The 19,317-nt window shown below is 39.5% G+C and overlaps 1 protein-coding gene across 2 annotated transcripts; it reads left to right on the top strand.

The window, feature by feature from the left end:
- Positions 1–1,086: 1,086 nt before the first annotated feature.
- On the top strand, positions 1,087–10,583 carry LOC113587825 (nuclear body protein SP140-like protein). Of its 2 annotated transcripts, XM_027026710.2 has the most exons (12): positions 1,087–1,657; positions 3,223–3,432; positions 4,747–4,845; positions 6,793–6,926; positions 7,062–7,115; positions 7,284–7,343; positions 7,622–7,664; positions 8,120–8,275; positions 8,877–9,010; positions 9,311–9,373; positions 9,763–9,890; positions 9,989–10,583. In XM_027026710.2, the coding sequence occupies exons 2-12, from the start codon at positions 3,249–3,251 to the stop codon at positions 10,038–10,040; spliced, it is 1,107 nt and encodes a 368-aa protein (XP_026882511.2). In that variant the 5' UTR covers positions 1,087–1,657; positions 3,223–3,248; the 3' UTR covers positions 10,041–10,583. The 2 variants fall into 2 exon arrangements, with proteins under 2 accessions (XP_026882511.2, XP_026882512.2); XM_027026711.2 differs by lacking the exons at positions 1,087–1,657; positions 3,223–3,432 and adding an exon at positions 4,150–4,187.
- Positions 10,584–19,317: the final 8,734 nt, after the last annotated feature.

The raw sequence follows: 19,317 nt of genomic DNA, 5'->3' as shown, positions 1-19,317 counted from the left end.
ACAATATGGGGATTACATTCCTCAAATTTCTATCTTATCCACATAGATATCATTGCAAGACCAATTCAATTCAGTACGAATAGTTTGTTGTCTTCCAGGAACTTTAACAAAACATTTGCTATGGTCCCTGAATCACCAGCCACAATATGTGTAATTCCTGCTAAAGTGCTAAATGATTTGATTTGTTTCCTGCTGTAGTATCTGACGACTACACAAAGTTTTCTGGTTGTGACATCTATGCTCTCCTCCTGAACTATAGAGTATGGTCCACTCCCTATATATTCCAGAAGATCTTTATGTGCTACAGGCCCATTTGCGCTGTGCATTTTGTTCTGTGTAACATTCTTTGGAATCCATTTCTTTGAAATTTCTTCCACTACACATCCTAAATGATCAACAGTTGAACAGCCAGCTTCACTGGGATACTCATTCTAGTAAATGAACTGCTTGTGTCAATGTTCTAGCGTTTGAGAAAGGAGCTGCATTCCTTTTTTTGTGGGAGTTTGTTCAAAATTACATTATATTTTCTTTTTTTTTTAAATGATCAGAATTCATCTTGTTTACTATCGACTTGCACACGTTGGCTTGCCTTCCAAATTAAGTATGTGGACATCTCTCATGACAATATCCAACCCACTTCTCCTCTCCTTTCTTTTCTCAGCTGTAAAGTTTGGGAGGTAGAGAGCGAACACACTTGTGACGTGACAACGCCTCGGACGTGAGAAGAGCATCAAACAAGGGAAGCAATAATGACAGGATAGAATGAGAGAATAATAAGTTTAATAACAAACAGACTAACCAGGGAAACAATACAGAATAGAACGAAGAAGAATAACAGGCTAACAGGGTGAGAGCGAGAACTAGGCAACAAAAAAAAAAAACACTAAGGAAATACTAACAGAGAACAACGATGAGGTGTAAAACTGGGACAAGCGGGGGATACAGTGAATCGGGCTACTTAAGATAGAAAAACAACAACAACCAAGACAAAACACAGGTAACAGAACTAAAGGGAAACCAGACAGCCCCCGAGTTTACAAACATGGCAAGAGAAACCTAAACAGAGACGAAGCGACGGGGAGAACACCTAACGAGGACTGGGAACAGAATAAGACAGGCGAATACGAACAGGGAAAGCGAAGTACACGAAAACACAGGGAAAGTACCACAGACGAGAGGTCGCCTGACGAAGATAGAGAACAGGACAACACTAGCAAATACGAACCGGGAAAGCAACGTAGACAGAGAGGGTAACAACCTGGCGCGCAGAGAGAAAGTTGATCGAGAGGACTATACCATACAATGACCAGCGAACATGAGACAAAGGAACAAGGTTTAAATAGAAACACTAACGAAGAAACAACAAGGAACCGGTGGACCTAAAGGGGGGGAGACAGGAAAGCATAGAAACAGACAATAGTGGGAAAACAAGGGGGAAAAGCAAGATAGGCAGGGGAATGGGGTACGCTCCGGTCTGCGAGCGTGAAAGTATGCCTACTGAATATTTACTGTCTGTTCTTAGGTCGTCAGCTATTTAACAAACGCATCGGTACACATGAAAGCGTTTTCTGAACCCTGTGACCTTTGATTTTTTTTCCCGCTACTGCATCTTCAAACAAGCCCAACTTGGCGGGAAAACTGCAAACACGACAACACTGTAAGTACGTGTGCTTGTGTATATGTATTTATGGAGCGTGGTCGAGAGAAACAGAAACTTATTACTGGCGAAAACTGGCTATGTCTGCTAAAGTTAAAATGTCCATGTTCTTGGATAATCTGATGTCAACCTTTGAGCTTGTTTTTTCTCCATCGTGTAAGAAGAGTTTAAGAAGCAAAGCTGCTTTCAGTTTCGTTTCTGAATAAGCACTGTGACAGAGCTGTTGAATGTAAAGTATTTTCGGTATTCTGTCTAACACTTATTTCTTAACAACAGTATTTTTTAAAAAACATTTTTTGCTTTTGTTTTTAGTCTTACTTTGAGAAACGTGTGGTACCTTTTACGTTTTAGGGTTAGGGTTTGTTTGATGTGCGTCGAGTTTAAAATCAGTTTTCCTGCTCTGCAACGATTAAGAAAAAAAGAGATTTGCCCTTTGTAGGAGGACATACTCCCGTGTGGAGGGCTTATCTGTGTTCTTTATAAAGTGCAGCTGGTTTCATCCTCGTTGAGTCTCTGTGTACAATTGCTGTGAACAATCCCAACTCTCCGTCCGACCGAGCCATAAAAGTACTGTCATTACTGAATTCGTTTACAGAAGTCGCCGGCTGTCTACTGACTTGCAGATACTGATTTATAGTGCATGTTGTGTGTATATACCAGTCAAACGTTTAGACACACCTACTCATATTTATTTTAATATTTTCTACATCTTAGAAAAACAGTGAAGGTATCAAAATAATAATATAATTTGTCTTTGAAACAAATGTATGCCTAAACCATTAGATTAAAAATGTTTTTAATACTATGAAATGCACGCATTCAGTCAGTTCATTCCAAGCTTTTGACTGGTACTGCATATATATATATATATATATATATATATATATATATATATAGAAGGAGTTTGCTTATCACAGGAGCACTACCACCTCAACGCAAAACATGTTGGGGCTAGCGCGCAGGTCAGTAATGTTAACTTAGCTGCTAAATGTGATAGTATTCCTAGTACGAGCAAATAATGTCGCCAGTCAACACTCGACCACATGTCGGGGTTCACATTCAGAAACAAAATGTCAAAGTCTACGTCAGACAAATTGACCAATTCATTGGCGAGATGGATTGCTGTGGACTGTAGACCGCTCTCTGTGGTCGAAGATAAAAGGGTTACAAGAGACGCTGCAAATTGCGTCAGCTGATGCAAGTTACGAACTGCCGTCCAGAAAGACAATGTCGAAAAAGATCCAGCAGCTGTATGATGAGGAAAGGGAAGTAAAACAGGTTATTGTGAAGATTAATTAATTCGATTAATTAATTACAAAGCTTCTAATTAATTAGATACATTTTTTTAATCGAGTCCCACCCCTAATATATATATATATATATATATATATATATATATATATATATATATATATATATATATATATATATATATATATATATATATATATGTGTGTGTGTGTGTGTGTGTGTGTGTGTGTGTGTGTGTGTGTGTGGAGAAGCTGAGACATAGAAAAGCATGGGATTTTATATGTATTGATTATTAATTATTCATTATTAATAAGGTGTACCTTTATGAGGACTACTAAGGATGGATGATGAGTCAAACATAGGAACAAGTACAGAGTCTGAGAGTGAGACAGATGCAGACTCTGACTGGGAGGACAAAAGGAAGATGAGACAAACCAGGAGGAAAAGGAGGAATAGAAACAGCCAGCGACCGTCCTCTCGCCACACTTCTAGCAAGAAGACATTCACCAACAGACATGCAGACAGTAAGTCAGCGTTCTCCAACCTCTGAGGACAAATGTTAGTTTAAGGGCCAAATGTACAAGACAGCCAAAGCCTAAGTCTAAGTCTAAAGGTTAAAAAGAATCATATTTCTTAAAAGAGTGTTGGCATGTTACATTTCAGATTTTGTTTTTTGTTTGTTTGTTTGTTTTTTGTCTGTTAGGTTAAAACAAAAACACATTTGGTTGTAAACCAACCTTGAGGTCAATAGTAGTTGGTAGATTGGCCACCTGTCCACTGGTATAATTTGAACATTAATTTAAAAATAATATAATAAGTACAATATAAACAGATGACAATCAATAAAGTAAGCTAAGTGTGCTTTGAATCATCACACTGGGTGTAGGAGGATTTTACACTTGCTGTCTGTTCAGATGTTGCCACATCTTGCTGGGCTGGATACCTGAGAAATGTATGCATGTAATGGCTGTTACATTAACAGTTTAAAACAATGGGTTCTTGCTGCACTGGATGAAATTCATGTGCTTCATCTACCTGTTCTGTTTATAAATGACCACAGATGTAGCTAATCGCTAATAAGCTTTGGCTACAACAACATATTTACTGCTTTTTTATGTCTCAGGCTTTCTTGTTCTATGAAGGAAGTGAGTCAGAAGCTGCCTGATATATTTTTGCTCTCTCTCTCTCTCTCTCTCTCTCTCTCTCTCTCTCTCTCTCTCTCTTTGTCTTTCCAGTCCTTTCATTTCAGAACACCTGACTATGGTTTCATTTGAACCAGGTCTGAATTATTACCTATTCTGTAGTAATAACACAGAACTAACATGATAGATCTGCATGCAGGATGATTGCTTTAGTGGTGGGGTTTAAAGAAATCAACATGCAGATAAACAGAACTTATCATGGAAGATGCAGTCTGGTATTATTTATGTCTGCAATAGCAGAGCGTATAAAAATTAGAAACCAAAATCAGTGAGGCTACTGGAGGGCCCCCTCCAAGGACAGCACCAGGTGGTCAAGTTCAAGTTCGGTTTATTTGTCACATACATAGTCATACACAGTATAACTCGCAGTGAAATGGTTTGAGAGTGCTCTGTCCAAACTGAGGGAAAAACAGGGGTACATAAGGATATATATATATATATATATATATATATATATATATAGAGAGAGAGAGAGAGACACACACACACACGCAAAAATATATATATAACAATGTATGTACAATATATGTATAATATGTATATAATATGGTCAGGCCCATATATATACAGTATATGTGTACATTTTGTTCTTGCATTATATGTACATTTTGTATTTTGCATGTTTATTTGCATCAGTCAGCAACCCACTGGGAGAGAAGATCAGGAGTGCAGCTCAGTTTCCAGTCACGTGTGGACATAAAGAAGGCACGCTGCACAAGAACAAGTACAGCAACAGTACGTCTCATGATGTCATAGCAGACAGATCATTCAACTCTGAACTATTCCAGTTGTTGGAGTACAGTCAAATCCTTAACATCTAAACTATTCCTGTTGTTGGAGTACAGTCAAATCCTTAACATCTAAACTATTCCTGTTGTTAGAGTACAGTCAAATCCTTAACATCTAAACTATTCCTGTTGTTGGAGTACAGTCAAATCCTTAACATCTAAACTATTCCTGTTGTTGGAGTACAGTCAAATCCTTAACATCTAATCTATTCCAGTTGTTGGAGTACAGTCAAATCCTTAACATCTAAATTATTCCTGTTGTTGGAGTACAGTCAATTCCTTAACATCTAAACTATTCCTGTTGTTAGAGTACAGTCAAATCCTTAACATCTAAACTATTCCTGTTGTTGGAGTACAGTCAAATCCTTAACATCTAAACTATTCCTGTTGTTGGAGTACAGTCAAATCCTTAACATCTAATCTATTCCAGTTGTTGGAGTACAGTCAAATCCTTAACATCTAAATTATTCCTGTTGTTGGAGTACAGTCAATTCCTTAACATCTAAACTATTCCTGTTGTTGGAGTACAGTCAAATCCTTAACATCTAAACTATTCCTGTTGTTGGAGTACAGTCAAATCCTTAACATCTAAACTATTCCTGTTGTTGGAGTACAGTCAAATCCTTAACATCTAATCTATTCCAGTTGTTGGAGTACAGTCAAATCCTTAACATCTAAACTATTCCTGTTGTTGGAGTACAGTCAAATCCTTAACATCTTAACTATTCCTGTTGTTGGAGTACAGTCAAATCCTTAACATCTAATCTATTCCAGTTGTTGGAGTACAGTCAAATCCTTAACATCTAAATTATTCCTGTTGTTGGAGTACAGTCAATTCCTTAACATCTAAACTATTCCTGTTGTTGGAGTACAGTCAAATCCTTAACATCTAAACTATTCCTGTTGTTGGAGTACAGTCAAATCCTTAACATCTAAACTATTCCTGTTGTTGGAGTACAGTCAAATCCTTAACATCTAATCTATTCCAGTTGTTGGAGTACAGTCAAATCCTTAACATCTAAACTATTCCTGTTGTTGGAGTACAGTCAAATCCTTAACATCTTAACTATTCCTGTTGTTGGAGTACAGTCAAATCCTTAACATCTTAACTATTCCAGTTGTTAGAGTACAGTCAAATCCTTAACATCTTAACTATTCCTGTTGTTGGAGTACAGTCAAATCCTTAACATCTAAACTATTCCAGTTGTTGGAGTACAGTCAAATCCTTAACATCTAAACTATTCCTGTTGTTGGAGTACAGTCAAATCCTTAACATCTTAACTATTCCAGTTGTTGGAGTACAGTCAATTCCTTAACATCTAAACTATTCCAGTTGTTGGAGTACAGTCAATTCCTTAACATCTAAACTATTCCAGTTGTTGGAGTACAGTCAATTCCTTAACATCTAAACTATTCCAGTTGTTGGAGTACAGTCAAATCATTGAATTCTAAACTAGCTGGCAATCAAAAACAAGACTCAAGCAATAAAACAAGACTCAAGCAAAACTGATTCTCCTTTTAGACAAATGAAGCAGAATAGATATTATCACATATAAAGCAATATTACTGGATGGACAAAAATATTACTAGAAAAAAAATTACATTTATATGTGTGTGTGTGTGTGTGTGTGTGTGTGTGTGGTGAGAGAGAGAGAGAGAGAGAGAGAGAGAGAGAGAGAGAGATTACGTGAACTTTTGAGATTTGTGAGTCAAATGAATTAGTTTACAGTGACAAACTTTTACTCCATATATTGAGAGAATGCAGAGAAAAGGCAAAACATCTATATAATGTCATTTATTGTATTATTGTATATACTGCATATAAAATGCAGTGTAATTTATTCTACCTATATACTGGTATATATGGATGTAATTTTACTGCCTTCCCTGGCAGGTCATCCATGCATCTACTCTGAAGGACAATGGTTTACTCCCACACAGTTTGAACAGTTTGGGGGGAAAGAGAGAAACAAAAAGTGGAAGACAAGCATCGTTCACCATAATGTTCCATTGCAAACTTTCATACAGGTAAACTGCCGTCACAATTAAGAACTCAACAGGAATCCATATCTACAGTTAAAGAGAACAGAAAAACTGTCACAGTATCATCTCATACCAGTTGAAGTATAATTTTTACATTTTTACTTTTGACATTGTTTGCAGGAGGGTTTTCTTTCATGTCCATCATTTAGACAAAGGAAGACAGAGGATGTGGAGGTACTAGGTCCTGTTGTATTCTTAGTGATTTCCATTACTGACAACCATATATTTATAGTGCACTCTATTATTTGAGTTCTTACTTATTGTAGGCATCTTACTGTGTATCTTTCTTCATGGCATGTTTTATTCTCACAGTACTTTCTTTTTCAACTATTCTGCACACAGCGTGCTGTCTCAAGGTCCTTGCCTGATGTCACCAGAGACATGCAGAGACTAAAGAGACAGGTATGACTAGTGATCATTATTCCACAACATTCAATCACACGGTTGAGGTGTGTTGGGAGCAGGAGCAGAGTCCTAAAATGCTGGCTTGGCATACCTCAGAATCTAGATGGACACCAGTGGGGAGACTGGACCAGTGGAGTGCAGTTTAATCCCAATCTAAATCTTAATCTTAATCTGTGTCTATGAATATGCCACTATGCTGTTGTCACTGGTCTTCATGTTTTTATTTTGGGTTTCAGGCATAAAGTCTGAATGTTTGTATGTCTTCTGACTAACAGGGAAGGACAGCATGTTCCAGTGGAAATACCAGTCACAGGAAAGGTGAGTCTTTATCATTTACTTTAAAATGACTCAGTAACATGGTTTGCACAACTGCTATTTTGAATACTCTTTGTGTGTGTGCATGTGTATGTGCGTTTGTGTGAGATGTTTTTATTGTTAAAAGATCATCCAAAAAGCATTTATTAACATATACCCAGTTCACCCTGCTTTATAGATGCTAAAAATGGTAAATTAGGTATTTATTAGTTTATATTTTACAAATACCCACATGCACAGTGATCGTGCTTATAAAGAGACACTGTCTCCTACCATTAGCAGTAGAAATGGTAAACTGTGGACAAGTTACACAAATTACTTGATTTTAGCACACAGTGCCTTAATTTAAAGAAGACGTTGGTATTAAATCTGATTTGAAATCTAAAGAGCAAAGAGATATCATACAGTGTGTTTAGTATGTTGTTTAATCACACAGAGCTGTCTTATTTTGCTTGTAGACACCATCTCAGAGCCCATCTCAGACTATGGGACTAGTATCAGCGAAGATGATGAGGAAGATGATGATGACGTCATGGCATTGTTCCGTGGTGATTCTATTCCTGTTAAATGTTTCTCAGAGACAGGAACTCTACACAAAAAGCGCTTTGCTACAGGTTTGTGTGTGTGTGTGTGTGTGTGTGTGTGTGTGTATGTGTGTGTGTGTGTGTGTGTGTGTGTGTGTGTGAGTGAGTGTGTGAAACTTACATAATGTTAAACACATGACTATACACCCATCATTCACCCATCATTTATTTGGTAATCTTGCCTTATGTGGTAATCTTTTAGCGCTGAGTTAGGATTCTTTAGACCCAAGTTCAGCTTCTTTTCTTAAATATTTTGTAGGAATCCTGGAGTTCTTTTGTAATACATAACACATAATGCATTGTGTTCCATATAAACACTGCATAGTCCAGTCTATGCCACATAAACACTCCATGAGTCTATTCTGTATAAGTAACAAATAGTGCAATTTATACCACATAGTGCACAGTTCAGTCTGTTCTACATAAATACTGCATAATGTGGTGTTTGTTATGCTTCAGTATACTTGTATTCCAATAGCATATTATGTTGCAGCAGATCTTTTTTGGAGGAAGGAACCCAAACTGTGTGGTGCTGTAGTTCACCAGCAGTGCACCCGCCCATCCCTGTTCTGGAACCAATCACCTACTGTGATTTTAAAAAACAACCTAACCATGAGTGTCTCTGCCTCAGGGAGATGTGGAAAATGCATTAGAACAGAGTTGTGCTGGCTCACCCCCGAGGGGTTTGTTAAGTCCGCCTTACCCAATGGGATCTGGAGAAGAGACATCACTAGCAACAGAACATCTCTTGGAACTCTCATAATGGTAAAGAACAGTCTGGATCTCATTCATCATATTTCTAGTGGTGATGCCAGATTTTACAGCTTAACAGGAAGCTAAATACACTCTAAATTCAGCCCAACTCTGAAGCACTCCAAATTCAACCGATTTGAACGTTTATGAACCTTCTCTCTCTCAGTAAAATAAAAAAACATGCTTTAAAGTATTCTGAAAAAACCAAGCCTAAGAAAAATAATGTTTTGAAGTCTTCTGGCCACATCTGTGCAATTATGTTATTTACTATACTGAAATATCAAAGTATAAATGTTTTGACACTCTTTTCAGAGGAAAATATTAGAGCTTCATGCCGTCAACTGCAAATGCCAGGTCTGCAGAGGAGAAAATATGGTATGTCCCACCCTCCCTGGTTTCCATGGTAACCTCACTCAGTATGTCATGACCTCTAGTCTGTATGGATTCAGGTTATGTGCCAGAGCAAGATCACATATCACTCCCTCATTACAGCAGCGCCCTCAGCCACACAGACCCCTGTGTCCCCTGGCCCCTGGCTTGGTTGTCAGAATAAAGTACTGAATTTATTCAGATTTAGACCAGAATGTGTAGATGTGAGCTGTCAGGTTTTCAATGTTATTTTTAACATAGTGATCTTTATTGTTCAATATAGCTATATTTAACTGCTGACAGTCAGTACTATCAAATTCACTGTGATGATTGCATGTTTTCTGCCACATATAAAGAAACCCCATTTTTTCTTTTGTGTGTGTGTGTGTGTTCAGCTGGATCAAGTTAATGATGATGAATGCTTCATTTGTAACACTCACGGAAATCTGGTGTGTTGTGATAAGTGCCCTCGAGCTTTTCATCATCACTGCCACACACCAGCTCTACAGGACGACACACTGGGGTGAGCGAGAGAGAGAGAGAGATACAAGAATGGAAATGGAGAGAAAACAAATAAGTCAATATTCTGGCTATTGATTCATGTGTGTGTGTGTTTTATAGTGAGCAGTGGATCTGTTCATTCTGCACCATCAGAGCAAATGAACCATCATGATATTTTAACATGGCACCTCACCGCATGAACGGTTTTCAACCAATTTTTCTTCCTTTTTTATTTTTTCAATTCCAAAAATGTGATAAATATAAATTATATATAATTTGTCATTAAAGCAAAAGGTGTATTAAAATTGATTGCCTGAAGTATCACTAAAGTATCACTTTTTTATTGCTAGGGCATAAACAAACTAGTGAAAATGAATGTATTGTTTGTGTAGCCTTCTGTTTCCATCCCATATGCTTGCACTGCCAGTGGAGAGTGACGACGGCACCTGTCTCCTCTGAGGTGCGTGGAGTCTGTCACCACACCTCTATAAGGCTGAGCAGCACTGCGGAGGAGACGGGGGACTTCTGTCCACATGACCCACCTGGCAGAGGCTCAGTTACTTTTCTCAACTTCATATCTGTTGTTTGCCATTAGCAGTACAGTGACTTTACGCTTTACAAATGGTCTTCCTTTGCACAACTGTATTCCTTTACCTTTAATTAGTTATTAAATCTACTTTATAAGGAACTCTTTAAATAAAATGTAACATTTATACCTGAATGTAAAGATGTGGTTTGCTTCACATAATCTCAGTAAAATTAAGGAAGTTCATATCTTCACAATGACTATCCACATTCTGCTATTGCGTCACGGAACGCGCGCCTCCCCCGAGTCACGTGGTTTGACCCGCTATGTGCAGTATCCACACCTGCACCTCGTTCGTCTAAATGTATATAAACCCCTGTCAAAGTGTGTAGAGTGTTAATGTTCTTTTCGTCATTGTTAAAACATATGCGTGTTCATCGTGTTTGTTTAATATCCATCGTTACATGTTCATCGTTTGTAATACGTGTGCGTGCCGCTGTCGTTGATGTTAATAAATGTACGTCCCAGTCGCTGGAGTCACAGCCCCTAATGCTCCCATTACCATGGGAACCACTGTTACCTTCACCTTCCACATCTTTCCCAGCTCTTCTCTGGGTATTTCTCGAGCATTTTGTGTTGCTTGTCCCTGATGTTGCTATAACATGGGATTGCTACATCTATCACTATGGCCTCCTTCTGCTGATTTTCCATCACTACTATGTCAGGTTGGTAAGCCATTACCATTTTATCAGTCTGTATTTGGAACTCCCACAGGATCTTGGCTCAGTCGCTTTCCACCACTTTTAGGGCTGTATCCCACTTTGACCTTGGACTGTCCAGCCTATACTCAGTATAGATGTTTCTGTATACTATGCCAGCCATTTGGATATGAAATTCCATGTATGCTCTGCCAGCCAAAAATGTTACATTAGCATTACAACATTACATTAGCAAAGCAGTGCAGAGTGAAACATAGAGAAAAAAAAAAGTGCTCAATATTTGGTCCAGTCAGCATTTAAGGCAGAAGCTTCTGAAATTTGATTTCTGAATGATAGTGGCACTTTCTGTCCGGGTAGATACCAAGGTAATTATGACATTGTTGCTCTGTGGCACATGACGACAAAATATAAAGTACCTTACAACTGAAACCAGTACAAAGAAAAGCTGTAGGGGAAGACAGCCACTCTCACAAGTGCTGTCTCATTAACCTTAGAACGCTAATTAATACTATTAATATTAATAATAAAAATAAATAATTATTAAAACATACATGTGTGTCATAAACACAGATCTAGACAATCCTTTCTTGATCTAATTATCCACAACCAATGTACACATTATAAATACAGATTTCTCCATACAATCTAATGTAAATGACGGTGGTTGCATGAGGTGTCAGCGTTTGGAAGATTAAAGTTACTACCTTCAGCATAGAGCCTCTCTGCCAGCCTCTCTGTAGGCATAGTGGTTTAGAGCGTGCCAGACAGCTGCCTATGGGACGAAGGCAGTGTGTGTGTGTGTGTGTGTGTGTGTGTGTGTGTGTGTGAGAGTGTTTTCAGCGACCGAAAAAATCCGGATATATCCGATTGTAACGCGTGGTGGCCCGCGTGGAGTAGGTCGCACAGACTACCTCTACAAGGACGAAGATGTAATTGAAACATATACACAACGGCACTCACACGTATTATAAACAAGGAACATGAAACGGTTAACAATAAACAGACACGAAAACAGGAATACTTGTAGTAACGACGAGGATAACATTTAACATCAATACGCTACATTAACAATGACCAACGATACTGCACACACTAACAAGGGGTTAAATACACAAGACGAGGTACAGGTATGCGCAGGCGTGGCCACAAACGTAGCCTCCCAAGTCAGGTGGCAGGCCAAACCCTGTGACTCGTGGGAGGTGAGCGTTCCGTAACACCGATTTAAAAACGTTATTGATGTAAGTACTGTACAATTTGTGTTTTAGCCACCAGATGGAACCACACCAATGGCTTAAAAGTATATATTTTAAAGTCAGAATTAGAGTATCTCACAAATTATAGCGATCTGAAAATTTCGTTTCCCCTATATCAGGTTGTAATTCCGTTGTGTTCTGACGACCAGGTGCTTCTGCCATCCTTATTTAGAAACAAAAACATAGTTCGTGATTTATTTTGAACAGCAGTTTGATTCTTATTGACTGTACACGCGATTTAAAGTTATGCTACTGCACATAATTTGAGGTTTTATAACTGCTGTTTAATTGTACTGTCGTTTTACTGAACAGACGACTGACTGTGGGACAACGCTTTTAGAATGAAGAGTCAATTCGGTTTTTATACTGCAAAAAGACGGAAATGTGTTGCATAGTACAACCGAACACATTTCTCAACCAACTGCGAGACCATGATTTAGTCCCAGAAAAACTATATAAGGTAAGAATTGCTTATCAGTCACCTTGATTCTGTTAAATAACATAGCTAACCAGTCTTCTTTTGTACCTCTCTCTCTCTCTCTCTCTCTGTCTCTCTCTCTCTCTCATTCTCTCTCTCTCTCTCTCTCTCTCTCTCTCTCTCTCTCTCTCTCTCTCTCTCCTCTCTCTCTCTCTCTCTCTCTCTCTCTCTCCCAAACACTGAGTTGTGTTATCCTTGCAGAAGGTCATATGGATAAGGTTTAAGGAGAAGAAAAAGGATGGTGTGTATGAGGTTTTGGACAGGCTGGAGAAGGAGAGAAGCGACAAGGTGAAGGTGTTTTGGAGATGTGTATTCCACAACCACATCCTGCAGAAATACCCAGTGTGGACTCAGAAAAAGCCTGATGGACGGTACGTACTCCTCAGACACTTATACAGCTTCTCAGGCTGTGCAACTGCTCATTCTATAATGTTCTCTACTTGTAGACCTACTACTGAAATTCTTGTTTTTACTTATTCAGCATTTACAGTATACATGTGTATGACTGAATGTTAATTTGTTCTGCTGTGATATTTTTATGTGTGTAACGGTTCCACCCACTGTTCTGTTTTGTTTTTCCTGTAATTGTTTTGACTTGAAGCACTTTTTCATGGTGATTTTTCATTCAGGGTCTTACAAATCCTGTGTGAAACGCCCTGATTCAGAGGAGTTGACTGACTCACCTCAGAGTGAAGAAAACATAGCAAAGAGGCAGAGACAAAGAAACAAGAGAAAGAAAAGTGTTGATGAGGCTGAGGAGGATGAGCAGCCCGGCCCATCCTCTTCTTCCTCCCCCAACCAACAGAAAAGCCCCAAGAAGCTCAAATTCTGTAAGTCTGTGGTCTAGTGCCCTTTATGTCCAGCATTTGAGAATAACTGCAGCAATCCCCTTGTGAAATGATTAGATTTAGTAGGATACACTAGACCCAAACTGGTCTTAGATCAGATCTGGCTCTCTGTTGGATAAGGGATCACAGAACATCCCTTGTCGCGCCTGCAGACCGGAGTTTTCCCCGTTTCCCTGGCAACCTAGTCACTTCCATGTTTCCCAGTTTTCATTTGTTTCCATGGTTCCCTTTTCCCCCCCCTTTATCTCCAGCTGTTCCTAGTTTGACCCTAATTGTGGTCCTATGTAAACCTTGTTCCTGGGTCTCTTGTTTGTTGGTCATTGTTTTGCTATTTCTTGCTTGAGCGCTCTAGTTTATATGTAGTTTCTCCTCATGTTCCAGGTCTAGTTACCCTCTCTGTCTGCTACTTTGCCTGTTCATGTTCATTAGTTTTCTTTTGTTCACTAGTCTGTCGTACTGTCTCTCTGTGTTTTTATCTACGCTGCTTTCCCCGTTAGTATTCACTTGTCTGATTCCGCTCTCTTTCCTCGTCTGGTATTTTCCCATCAATTTGTTTTGTTTGTTTCCCCTTTTTATATACGCAAGTATTATCTGGTTTTCTTTGAGTTATGATTACTTGTGGGTTTTTTGTCATTGTTGTTGTTGTTGTTGTTGTTGTTTGTCTACCATACGTAGTCCTGTTCAGTGTTCTCCCTGCATGTCCTAGTTTTATACCTCTTCATTGTTCTCTGTTATAGTTTTCTTTTGTTTAATTCCCTTGTTCCCTAGTTCTCGCCCTCACCCTGTAAGCCTGTTAATTTCATGTTAGCCTGTTTGTTCTTTGTTCTATTCTGTATTGTTAGTTTGTGTCTGTTAAACACATTATTTAGTTATTCTATTCCATCCATCCTTTCTATTATGGTTTCCCTATTTAGTTCAGTTCCATCTCATGTCCAAGGGGCTGGCAATTTGCAAGTGTGTTCGCTCTCCACCTCCCACACGTTACATCCCTAATGATATAATTGCTACTATGAACAGTGAATGAATGTATATTATATATCCTTATATCCTAGTTTACATATGTAATGCACAGCTTTTTGAAAGCCTTAACTTTGGTATGATATTTGATTGATATGTATTTGTTATTAATGTATTGTATTTGATAAGTAGTTTTGTTTCTTTAAAATTGCTGGAATTTATTCTAATTACATCACACACACACATACATTCTCTCTTTCTCACTCAGCTTCTCCAGTTAAGAGCGGAGAGAAGGTGAATATTTGGACATTTGCTCTTTTTAAAACTCAACTACCTGTTACCTGTGGAGATAAAGAGCCACTCTCTATCGAGACAAGCTGGCTAAAGGTACTCTCTCATTGGTCCCATGTTATGGTTCAGTAAAAGGATAGATTCTGCGTGATAGGCTGTTACATCACACAGAAAAAATAAACGTAACAACATTCAGTCAGTTTTGTCTTGCACCTCAAAGTAAATGCCTATTTCCTACCGCCAAGCATTGCTTGAGCTACTAGCTTCGAAAAACTAGAGGAAATTGGGTATAACCTGCGAGTGGTTTGAAAGTGGAAGCAAATGTAAACCCACAATATCCTCCATAGCTGAGGAAATTGTTGGCAAAAACATAATCAGTTTTATGAAGTGGTTTGGATGGCATAAAAGCAATGAAATATGGATTAGTACAGGCAGTCTGCAAAATATGTCATTGGTCGGTGCAAACCAAGATGGGAAACACATAAAATCTTTTAATTTTAAATTAAAATCTTTAAATATTCCACAAATAGATGGGTCTTCAGTTTGCATTTGAAGACTGCAAGGCACTCTGCTCCGGACAGCCAGGGAAGTTTGTATCACCATCTGGGAACCAGGACAGAGAATAATCTCGATGCTTGCCTTCCATGAAACTTGAAGCATGGTGTTTAAGCCAAGCTGCGCTTGAGGTCAAAGTAGACGAGGTACAGATCGGTCTTTGACCATTCATGTGTATGGAGGGACTGGTCCATTTTTGATTTTGTAGGCAAACATCAAAATTTTAAATCAGATGGGTGCAGCCACTGGAAGCCACTGAAGGGAGCGCAGCAGCAGAGTGATATGTGTACACTTCAGAAGATTGAAGACCAGTCATGCATCTTTAAAACATTTGACTGAAGTTTGTTTGCACAGTTAAATGTTTACATTACATTCTATTTTTGCAAATAAACTAGTATAGTTTAAATAATAATAAATCTCCTGGTTTCCTTAGTCTTCACTCATTAGCATGATGCTCTTGAAACTGGCAGCATTTTCAAATTATATATTGTGATAAATATCGATATTGATCAATATGGGAAAGAAATTGTGATCATATTTTTGCCATATCACCAAGCCCTAGTGAGGCAAGTAATGTTGTCAAGTTCCCTGTAATGGTCTTGTGTAATGGTGTTGTGTTCCCTGTAATGGCGTTATGTTCCCTGTGATGGTGTTTCGTTCCTTGCAATGGTGTTGTTTGCTGTGATTATGTTGTGTTCCCTGTGATGTTGTTGCATTCCCTGTAATGGTATTAGTAATGGATACTGTGATTATATTTCATAATATGGGCATGGTTATATGTTCCTTATGTATATGATGTCTGATAATAGTGGTGTACTAACATGCTTACCTTTACTGTGATTGTCCATCTTAGTAGTCAGCTGATATGAGTTTTTCAGTGGCTAATGCAGATATGTAGAGAACAGGGAGGCCAATGTCCAATACAAAATGACCACACAGGTAATCAAATTAAACTTTGTAAAAAAAAAAAAACAAATCAAAAACTTTGGCCAGTGTCGCTTATTGGTTCAAGTTCAAGTTCAAGTTCGGTTTATTCGTCACATACATAGTCATACACAGTATAACGCGCAGTGAAATGGTGGAGAGTGCTCTGTCCAAACTGAGGAAGAGAAACAGGGGTGCATAGAGAAAAAAGATAAATTGTAGATAAATATATATATTCTATGTATGTACAAAAATATATTAACAATGTATGTACAATATATGTATATTATGATTATATACACAATGTACAATGTATATGGTTGGGTATATATGTACACAATCTACAGAATGTACAGATCCATTTTGTATAATACCATATCTACAGTTGTTGTGTAACAGGGTAATTGAGTATAAATCTAAATCTATATATACAGATGTACAGATATACAGTCATGTTACGTGGTGGTGGTGGTGGTCCCCACAGTTTATCAGTTTCCCTGATTCAGGGCCCGAATGGCCTGTGGGAAGAAGCTCCTCTTCAGCCTCTCTGTCTTGGTCTTCAGGGAGCGGAAGCGCCTCCCTGACCTCAACAGAGAGAAGAGTCTATTGTTGGGATGGATGGGGTCCTTCACAATTTTCCTGGCCTTGGTCTGGCACCGCTTGTAGTAGATGGTCTGCAGGTCAGGAAGTTCCGTGTGAGTGATGCGCTCTGCTGAATGCACTACCCTTTGGAGTGCTTGTCTGTCCTGCTTGGTGCTATTCCCAAACCAGACTGTGATGTTCCCCGTGAGGATGCTCTCGATAGTGCAGGTGTAGAAGTTCCGCAGTACTTTGGAGGGCAGTCTGAAGTCCCTTAGGCGTCTGAGGTGGTAAAGACGCTGACGAGCCTTCTTTGCCAGGGAGTTGGTATGGCGGGACCAGGACAGGTCCTGCGAGATGTGAACTCCAAGGTACCTGAAACTATCTACTCTCTCCACCGTGGTTCCACTGATCCTCACAGGTTGGTAGTGCCGCTCCTGCTTCTTGCTGCAATCCACGATCAGCTCCTTTGTCTTACTGACGTTTAGGAGGAGATTATTTTCCTGGCACCAGTTTTCCAGGTGTTTAATCTCCTCCAGGTAGGCCCTCTCGTCGTTGTCCGAGATCAGACCCACGCCAACGGTGTCGTCAGCAAACTTGACAATGATGTTAGAGCTGGAAGTGGCTGTGCAGTCGTAGGTGTACAGTGAGTAGAGCAGGGGGCTTAGGACACAACCCTGAGGAGCTTCAGTGCTGAGGGTGAGGGTGGATGAGGCGCAGTTGCCCACCCGTACTGATTGTGGTCTGTCTGTTAGGAAGTTGGAGATCCAGTCGCACAGGGATGTATGCAGTCCTAGATCTCCCAACTTAGTAGTGAGTAGGGAGGGAATGATAGTGTTAAATGCTGAACTGTAGTCGACAAATAGCATTTTAACATAATTTCCCCGCCCTTCGTCCAGGTGAGTCAGTGTAGTGTGGAGCAGATGTGCAATTGCATCGTCAGTGGAGCGGTTGTGGCGGTATGCAAACTGCAGTGGGTCCATGGAGGCTGGCAGTGAAGATGTGATGAAGTCTCTGACTAGCTTTTCAAAGCACTTCATCACGACTGATGTGAGGGCGACAGGGCGGTAGTTCAAAATTATATTGGAATTTCAACCGATAATTGGTTATTGTATTGACCCAAGAAATTAAATATTGTGCAGCTCTACTTATAAATATTCTAATGAGTGGTTTCATGGCAGGGTGAGTTAGGAGGTTTATTCTGCTGGAGTAAAAACTTTTCTTCAGTCTGTCAATGCAGGGGATGATACACTTGTAGCGCCATCTAAAGGGCAGGAGAGTGATAAGCTGCTGGCAAGGGTGTGTAGGGCTGTTGCAAATAGTGATGGCTCTGTGAAGACAGTAGGAGTTCCAGATTATTTGAAGAGGTGACAGCTGGGCTCCGATGACTCTCTGGGCACACGGTTGATGACCTGCTATCTGTCTGTGGTGCAGCTGGTGAACCATGTTGACATGCAGTACGTAAGGATGCTCTCAGTACTACAGCAGTAGAAGGTAACAAGCAGATCTTTGCTGAGACTGACTTTCTTTATTGAGCTCAGAAAATAGTACCAGTGTATTGGCAGTCTATTATACATCCTCCAACATGTGGATGCCCAGGAACTTGAAGCTTGACACTCTTTCCACCATGTCTCCATTGATGAAGAGATAAACTATGGTCTGAGCCAGACTCATGGCACCAGTGTTCCCCTACGAGTACATACAATTTTGTTTTGTCAGATGGCTATGGCATCACTGGGGATCAAATGCACAATCTCCTGACAATGGGCCAAATACTCTTCTGTTACACCACTCAGGAGCCTGACAGAGACCTGCTGAAAATGCTGGGTACCTCTGCTAGTTGAGCATCTCAGCCTTGCTGCTTTCCTGTAGTTCGCTTTGCTGATCACCCTTCTCACAAGGTGTCATGGGTCTGTAGTATAAGTGGTGGGTCTGATGCTGTGGACTGTGCTCTGGTTGGATTAAATTTACATTTATTGGACCTTAATCTTTCTCTCAGGCTAAAGGCATGAATCTGGATGTAATGTCCCAAACTATCCTGGTACTGACACAGCAGTGTGTGCCCTGTAGGGTTAGGGTTAGGGTTAGGGTTAGCCTTCTTTCACAGGGCCGCTGGTTCACTCCGTCTGACTTTGAGCATTTTGCAGGAAAGGGCAGCCATAAGAACTGGAAACTCAGCATCCGTTGCCAGAACACTCCACTGCAGAACCTGATTAAGGTAAATTCATTGGCTAGCATTAACCGCAGACAATAAAATGGATGGAACACACAACCTTGTCAAAATCTGCAGATTTAATCCTCCATAAAATTTTAATACAC

Source organism: Electrophorus electricus, chromosome 4 (genome assembly GCF_013358815.1).
Source record: "Electrophorus electricus isolate fEleEle1 chromosome 4, fEleEle1.pri, whole genome shotgun sequence".
NCBI classification, from domain to species: Eukaryota; Metazoa; Chordata; class Actinopteri; order Gymnotiformes; family Gymnotidae; genus Electrophorus; species Electrophorus electricus.
This window is presented reverse-complemented; position numbering and strand designations above follow the sequence as displayed.